The sequence below is a fragment of the Tupaia chinensis genome, unplaced genomic scaffold (assembly GCF_000334495.1).
Source record: "Tupaia chinensis unplaced genomic scaffold, TupChi_1.0 Scaffold000067_1, whole genome shotgun sequence".
NCBI classification, from domain to species: domain Eukaryota; kingdom Metazoa; phylum Chordata; class Mammalia; order Scandentia; family Tupaiidae; genus Tupaia; species Tupaia belangeri.
This window is the reverse complement of record NW_006159526.1, coordinates 867,178-875,252: the sequence shown is the minus strand read 5'-3', so window position 1 is coordinate 875,252 and position 8,075 is coordinate 867,178. Positions and strand designations below refer to the sequence as shown.

At 56.7% G+C, this 8,075-nt stretch overlaps 1 protein-coding gene across 5 annotated transcripts in view; it reads left to right on the top strand.

Moving 5' to 3' along the window:
• Positions 1 to 7,159: 7,159 nt before the first annotated feature.
• Positions 7,160 to 8,075, top strand: part of POU2F2 (POU class 2 homeobox 2) — a 57,413-nt gene continuing 56,497 nt past the window's right edge. For 4 of the 5 annotated variants that reach the window (XM_027766731.1, XM_014582794.2, XM_027766726.1 and 1 more), the window contains exon 1: positions 7,160 to 7,256. In XM_027766731.1, coding sequence (XP_027622532.1) covers positions 7,229 to 7,256 — 28 coding nt within the window. In that variant the 5' untranslated portion in view covers positions 7,160 to 7,228. The remainder of the gene's footprint in view (positions 7,257 to 8,075) is intronic. The other variant, XM_027766733.1, reaches the window with a different exon arrangement.

Below are 8,075 nucleotides of genomic sequence, written 5' to 3'. Positions count from 1 at the left end.
GCGGGAAAACAAAACACCCATAAAGAAAAAACCTCAAAAAAAAAAAAAAAAAAGTAAGAAAGAAAGAAAAAAAAAGAAAAAGAAACACATTTATTTATTTATTTATTTATTTATTTGTTGTGATTTTTTTCTTTAATAAATTTTAAGATTTATTTTATTTAACTTTATTTATTTAAATTTGACCAGAGAGGGATAGAAAGAGAGACAGAAGGAAAGTGAGAAAGCAAGCCACCAGGTCTGGGACTTGAACCGTGGTTGGCCATTTGGGAGTCCAGCATCTTTAACCACCATGCCACCTGCCGGCCCCTTTGTTGTGATTTTCAAGGCACTGGGTCCAGGACTTGAACCACGATCAACCATGTGGGAATCTAGCACTTTAACCACCGTGCCACCTGCTGGCCCCAGGCTTCTGACTTTTATCTTCTTTGGGCCACAGCTCAGGCTTCTGACCTTACTTGAGGTGGACCAGACATCCTGGTGGGTTTGGGAAATCGGCCCAGTGCAGGGGTGCGGGGATGATGCAGAGTGCTTGGGTCGAGGTGGATCATGCCTCTGGCTTCCTGGTCCGTGGTCCTTGCTGCTTCCGAGATGCTTCCTCCTGAGCCGCCCCCTGCCCAGCACTGCCCCAGGCACCTTCCCTGAATCTGCTCCCCTTCCTGCTGTCCACTGCTGGCGCCTCAGCATCCACCAGCCACCTGCCTGGATCCACTTCCTGCCTTCTGGTCATGACTCGTGGTCGTCCTCCCCTGCTGCCTGGACCACTGTCCCCCTGTCCCCATTGGTCATCCTGCCTCCATCCCCTACCAGCCTGTGCCACAGCCCGCATCACCTACAGCACCCGGTCCAAGGCACGTCTCACCCGCCTGAGCCTTTCCCTCCGAGCTCGAGCTCTCCGGCCTCACCCAACCTTCCCACGGCAGAGGAGATACTTCTACGCGCCCGGGCCTCATTCGCGACTCCTCCCTCTCCCCTGCGCCCCACCTTCAACCAGTCACCAAATCTTGCCTCATCTACCTCCAGATGGCTTCCAGGGACACTTGTGTCTTCCCTTGCCCACTGCCACCACCGTGGTCCTGTGGACAGCACCACGTCTCTCAGTGGACCCTGCATCAGCTTCCTTACGGCCAACTCCCCCTCCACACACACACACACACACACACACACACATACACACTCTGCACCTTCGGTGTAGCCTCCCACAGCAGCCACAGTCAGCCATTAAAATGTTCGCAGATGGGGCTAGCAGGTGGCAGGGTGGTTAAGACGCTGGACTCCCATGTGGCCTACCGTGGTTCAAGCCCTAGACCTGGTTACTTGCTTTCTCATTTTCCCTCTCTCTCTGGCCATCATTAAAAAATAATAATAATACACAGAAAATTAAATAATTCTTTAAAGAAATATTCACAGAGTTCACAGAGTCATTCCCTTGTTTAAAACCCTCAGTGGAGAGGGACCAGCAATTGACATAATGGCTGTGGCGCTGGACTCCCATGAAGTCGACCACGGTTCTAGTCCTGGACCTGGTGGCTTAAACTCATGCCAGGCACATGTGCGTGTGTGCCCAAGATCCCGAGAGGAGAATGGAGGAGAAGGGATTGCCCCTCGGGGGGTGATTTCTCGCTTTCTGTCTTTCTCTCTTTCTGGTGAGTGCACACGCCCTACAGCAAAAACCTTTCCAAAAAAAAACAAAAACAAAAAAAACCTCAGTGGAGTCCCACTGTACCTGTAGTAAAGTCCAAAATTTGGGGGCTAATCTTATGTCCTAGTGGTTAAAGGAGCTGGATTCCACGTGGCCAGCCGCGGTTAGAATCTGGGTCCTGGCAGCTTGAAAAACAAGCCAGGCACACATGTGTGTACCCACATCCCGACAGGATGGAGAAATGGAGGAGAAGGGATTGTGGTGTGACCAGGCCCCACTGCGGATGATCCCCCTCACCTCCATCTCTGTCTCTCTCTGGTGAGTGCGAGCACCCTCTAGCAATTAAAACAATGTTTTGGCCATGCCTGCCAGGCCCGTGTGCTCTACCCTGCTGCCTCTCCTCCTCTCCTCCTCCTCGTTCACGGCGCCCCAGCTATACAGGCCTCTGTTCTGTTCCTGGAATGACTGTGCTGCTGGCTGCCTCTGGGCCATCACCTTCTCTGTTCCTACTGCTGAGTGCCCTTCCCCACTTCCCTTACCTCATGCCCGCTTGTCGAGTTGCTGTGGAAGTGCCATCTCCTCGGGACCCTTTTCTGTAGCATGCCACCCTCCATCTGGCGCCGGCTGCTCCTCCTCTTCAAAGCATTTGTTCCAACTTGGAGTCACATATTTATTTCATGGCTTTTAAAACTGTTTCTGCAATAGTCCTGTGTGCACCGGAGCTGCTGCTCGGCAGACTAAGGTCACATGGGAGGTCTGGGTTCGATTCCTGGCCCAGCCTGAAAAGCCAGATGTGGTGGTGTCCAACATTCAGTAGAGAGCTGACGGGATCAGGAATCCAGCACTTTGCTGAACATCAAGAAATATATAGTGGTGGGACTGACTTGGGCCCACGTCACTGGACTCCCATGTAGTTGATGGCGGTTCAAGTCTTGGACCTGGTGACTTAAAACTCACACTGGGTATGTGTGCATGTGTGCCCAAAAATCCTGAGAAGAGAATGGAAGAGAAGGGATTGCAGTGTGGTCATCCCTGGGTGGTGATTTCTCACTTTTTCCTCTCTCTGTTTCTCTGGCAAGTGCATGCGACCTGTAGCAAAAATCTGTACATACAAAAAAAAAAAAGAAAAGAAAGAAAGAAATATTTGGTGAGATCAGCAGGTGGCATAGTTGTTAAGGTGCTGGACTCCCACATGGCTGACACAGCTCAAGTCTCGGAGCTGGTGGCTTGAAAAGTCACACCAGGTGTGTGCACACGTGTGCCTCAAATTCCAGGAGGAGAATGGAGAAGGGATTGTGGTGTGGCCGTCCCCACTGTGGGGTGATTTCTCATTTTCTATCTCTCTGTGCCTCTCTCTCTCTCTCTCTCTCTAGTGAGTGCACACACCCTATGGAAAAAAAAAAACCTAAAACAAACAAGCAAATAAAAAGCAAAATAAATACAGGGCAAACCAGGTGGCATGGTTGTTAAGAGGGCTGGACCCTACATGGCCGACTATGCTATTTCAAGTCCCAGACGTGATGGCTTGAAAAAATACATTGGCACGTGTGCGAGCATCCCCAAGATCACGAGAGGAGAAAGGACTGTGGCATAGCCATCCCCCAGGGGGTGCTTTCTCACTCCCACCCCCTCAGCAAGTGCACGCACCCTGTAGCAAATTATTAAAAGATAAATAAAGGAAGACATGCAGTCATAAACCAATTCTGGGCTGTCGGAGCTGGGCTGTGGGCCCTGGGGGCCTCTGGTGTTCCTGTCGGAGAGAGGACTGTGCGCTGGAGGATGGACTAAGCCCTAAGGAGGCCGACGGCAGAGTAGAGAGAGCGAGCAGCGGGCAAGGCAGATCTGGGTTTGAATTCTGGCTCCAGCACGCTCAGGCTGTGTGACTTGAGACAGGTGACGTCACCTCTCAGAGCTTCAGGTCATCAGTAAAATAGGGGTGATAACTCATTCAGACCGTAGTAAAGATTGGGAAATAACGTGTTGGTTCGAAGAGCCCAGAGCGGGCAGTGCTGGTGGCGCTGACACCGAGGAGGAAGGAGTACCGTAAGCCCCCACATGCTCCCAGGCAGAACTTGACTTCGACTTTGTGTACTGGAGGGCACTTCTTTTTTTAAAAACAAAAAAATTATTTTAGGGACCAGCAGATGGTGTAATGGCTACATTGCTGGACTCTCATGTAGTTGACTGCGGTTCGAGTCCCGGACCCAGTGGCTTAAACTCACGCCGGGCACGTGTGTGTGCGTGCCCAAGATCCCGAGAGGAGAATGGAGGAGAAGGGATTGCGGCGTGGCCATCCCCCCGGGGGGTGATGTCTCACTTTCTGTCTCTCTGTCTCTATCTTTCTGGCGAACGCACGCGTCCTATAGTGAAAACCTCTCAAAAAAAATTTTATTTATTTATGTATTTATTTATTTATAATTTGATCAGAGAGGGTCAGAGTGAGAGCAAAGGAGAGAGAGAGAGAAAATGAGAAAGCAAGCCACCAGGCCTGGGACTCGAACTGCAGTTGGCCATGTGGGAGTCCAGTGTCCTTAACCACCACACCACCTGCCGACCCCAGAGGGCTCCTCTTGAGGGCTCCTGAAGCAGGTGAGGCAGGCGTGTAAACAGGAAACATGCTTGAGCCCGAAGCCAAGAAAATGGGCGAGAGGTGGACAAGCAGTGGCCAGGGCTGAGGCTGGGCATGGCTTGAGGGTATACGAAGCCCACAGAGAACCGCCCAGCCCTCCGACGGGCCCTGTCCTCCACCAGGACATCCTTCTGTCTGTTTGCCACCGTCATCATTTCCTGCCTGCCTGGCTCTCTAAGCCAACTTTCCCTGAAGCCCTCGAGGCTGTCCCTGGCCTAGGTTCTGCACAGGCCAATGTGCTTAGAGGCTAAAGGAGGCTTGGCAGAGGCAGACCAGTGTCAGTGGCTCCTGGGCCCAAGCTTATCTTCTGGCCCTGCCGCTGGCTCACTGTGGCCTGCGACTCCATCTCCTATCTCCTGCCGAGCTAGAAGGTTGAGAGGCCTCTCTGAGCTCCTGCGAGCTCCAGCCCTGCAGACGAGGGCACGCACCTAGGGGGCTAGGCCCCTCGAGTCCTCAGGCAGAGCAGGCATGAGGCTGGGGGCTGAGTGGAGTTGGTTGCCCAAGACAGCAGGCATCCAGAGAGAGGCTGTGGAACTGAGCCACAGGGAGGGTCCCCAGGGGTGACTGAGAGGAAGAAGCCACGGCTGGGGGGCCCGGAGGGGTGAAGAACCTCGCTCTGCTGTCCCCGGTGGGCCGACTGCTCCCCCCCACCACTCCCCGCCGGGCCCCCGGGGGACCTCGCTCTAATAATGTATTTGATCGACTCGCCGGCCGCGTACAAGCGATTATTGTCTTGTCGGGAGTCAAACGTATCGATCCGGTGAGAAATATGAGCGGAGCAATGGGGCCCGCGTGTCAGTTACCAGCCCCGCTGGCCCTGGGGAGCCCCCTACGTCTCCTTTAATTACCGCTCAGCCCTGAGCCCAGCCTGGCCTCCCCTGTGCCGCCTCCCTCCCGGGCTCCCTGCACCTCGAGTGGCCCCCACTGCTCCCCAGCTCCCATGCCCTACCCACCTTGTTCCGCATGGTTTTAGGCCTCTTCTCTGGCAACGAGGCCACTGTCTCCCCCTGCCTGGGCCTCTTCATTCCCACTGGCAGGCTCTGCCCACCCAGCATGCCCCAAACTCTGCCCCTCCATCCTCTCTCAGCCCCAGCTCCTTATAGACCTCACCAGGCCCAGGGACTCAGAATGGAGGCAGCGTGGGAGGTGAGAGGGTGGGGCGATTTCACCCTTTCCAGGAGCACACAGGCCTTCCCAGCTCCTGGACTCAGAGACCCAGGAGGCAGCTCTGGAAGTGGGTGGTCCTTCCCTCCTGGCTTGCCTTCAGGGGCTGGCAGGGGGTCATGTCAAAAGCATGGCTGTTGAGTATGTCCGGGCCAGAGCAGGAGGGTGGCTGGTGGGGTTCTGCCCCCACAACGTCCCGTGTCCCCTATTCCCAAACCCCCGGATGGAAATTCTAAATGGAAACAGCTTACTGGGCAGGTGCAGCTTCGAGACAGGGATTCCTTGTGAGTAGGAATCCTGAAGCCAGTTCCTGTCTGTGGATCTCCTCTGGCCTTTCCAGTATGGCTGTTGTGGAGTGTAGACGCTTGGACACTACACTGTCCTCGTAGTGTGCAGACCTGAGAACTGATGTCACAGCTGAGGGTCTGCCTGCCTGCGGGGGCGTGTCTGGGTCCACAGGGCCCGTGTGCAGGTCCAGGGCGGATCTGCCTATGTTATGTCCTTAGGGAGTGTGCATGTGTGTGGGTGCGTGCATGTGTGGGTGGGGGGGTACCCGTGGCTATGAGCCATGTCTGGGGCATCTATGTACAGATGTGCCCTGGTGTCCAGGGGCAGGGGAGGGAGTAGGGGGGCTTCTGTGTAGGAGAGTGACCACCCTCAGTGGGGAGAGTCTGTCGGCCCTGTGCACACAGGAACGTGTTCCTGTGAGTCTGCGTGCACTTGTGTGTCAAGTGCTGGGGCCCATGTGTAGAAATATTTGAGTCTAGTGTGTGTGGTTGAGTGAGTCCAGGCATCCGTGCCTGTGTGGTTTGGGGGTACCGCCAGCGTGAGGGGGGGCAGTGTGTCCTGTGGGGTCCCGGGTGGGCAACGGCCTATATGGAGACGCCAGGCAGCATCGCAACCCTGGACCGTGGGCGCCCAGAGGAAGAAGAGGGCAGCAGGCTGGGCCGCGCCTTTGTCTGCACGGCGGTGCGCCGGGAGTCCTGCGCCTTTGTGTGACCCTCGCAGGTGTGCGCGCGGGGGCGGAGGGCCGGGGAGGGGTGGGGAGGGGAGCGGAGGGAGGGGCTCGACCAGGCTCCCCACCACCGGAGCCACCTCGGCCGCGCCCGCGTTTACTCCCTGATAGATTTCTTACAGCCCCAGGCCGAAGCCCCGACCCGCCGCCCATACTGCCTTTGCCGACGGGCACTGCATCCTCCCAGGGGTGGCCCCCATGCCTCACCTGCGGACAGGTGCCCCAGCGCGCGGTGTTTTTTGCTTCAATGACTCTTGACTCTGCGCTCTTGGTGAGCCACCACTCACCTCTCTGCTCCTCAGTCTTTCCGTTTGTGAAATGGGGCAAGGAACCACATTTGCCTCTCCAGACGACACCTGTCATGTGTGAGGTGCAGGGCTGGGCAGTGGGGGAGCCCTCCCGGCACTAAGATGCCTTCTGGTGTTTAGTTGTCGAGGTTGGTATGGGCCCTTCTCTCGCAGACCCATAGGCCCTGCTCCGGGTTTGTTTGCGCCATGGGGGCGGCAGGAAGGCACGTGTTGCTTGCACATCCTGGGGTGACGGCTGCAGGGCCAGTTCTTCCTACCTGCTTGGCCTCTGCTCCATTAGCCCCCACCCGCCCCCAACATGCTCCCCGAGTTGGGGTGGGCTGGGCTGCTGGGCCAGGGTATTTTCCCTTCCTAAGGGGGTGGACCAGCCCTGTGGTTTCCTCCCTGGGTGACTTCCGGCAGGGAGGGCTCAGCCCCCAGAGAGGGCGGAGAGATGGTACAGTTGTTCCCCCAGCCCTGGCAGGGCGGGCAGCATGGTTCACTCCAGCATGGGGGCTCCAGGTAAGGGGCTGGTGGCCGCGCCACTGATCACCACGGATGGGGAGCACCCTGGGTCGCGCTGTGCACCTCTGCACCCTCCCTGCCCTTCCTCCCCACTGTCCCCCTTGCCCTTGACCCTGCACTTCAGCAACCCCTCTTCCCACACCAGTCCTCCCCAGCCCTCTTCCCCTTCCACTAGGCTCCCCGGCTCTGTTCCCTGTGCAGAGGGGTCTGGCCAGGAGAGATGGAGCCAGGTGTTGGCAGGTGGCCCTGCTGTGGAGACCAGCGGGCTGGGTGCTGTGGGGGATCCCTGGGTCGGGCTGTAAAGGGGTCGGAGGGTGGAAGGGAGTGTGTGTCTGCCTGTGCAGTCTTTCTGTCTGAATGTGGCCGTCCTGTGCCGTGCATGGGTGAGTGTAGGGGGCTGCTGTGGGGGCCAGCCCTGGCAATGACCTCTTGGTTCAGCTCCTCACTTCACTCGCAGCAGGTGTCACCTCCTCTGGGAGGCCTTCCCTGACCTCCCTGTCTACACTGGCACTAATCCTGCCGTTCTCAGGCTCCTCCTCCCTCTCGGAGGGTGCTTATTGAATGCCTCCCCGACCCCACGCTGGCGAGTGAGCACTGTGGGCCAGGCGCTGTGTGAAGTGGTTTGTGGCTGTCGGCTGGTGTGGTGGACTGTGTCTCTGCACAGCGACAGGGTGGACGGGAGCCTGGAGGGAGGTCACGCGTGTAACATGCTCAGCACAGGCCTGGGACATGGAGTCCTCAGTTCTTTGTGACAGTGTCACCACTGGCCATAGTGGCGTGCGTGGCGCGGGTCACATTTTCGGTGTCGTGGGTGTG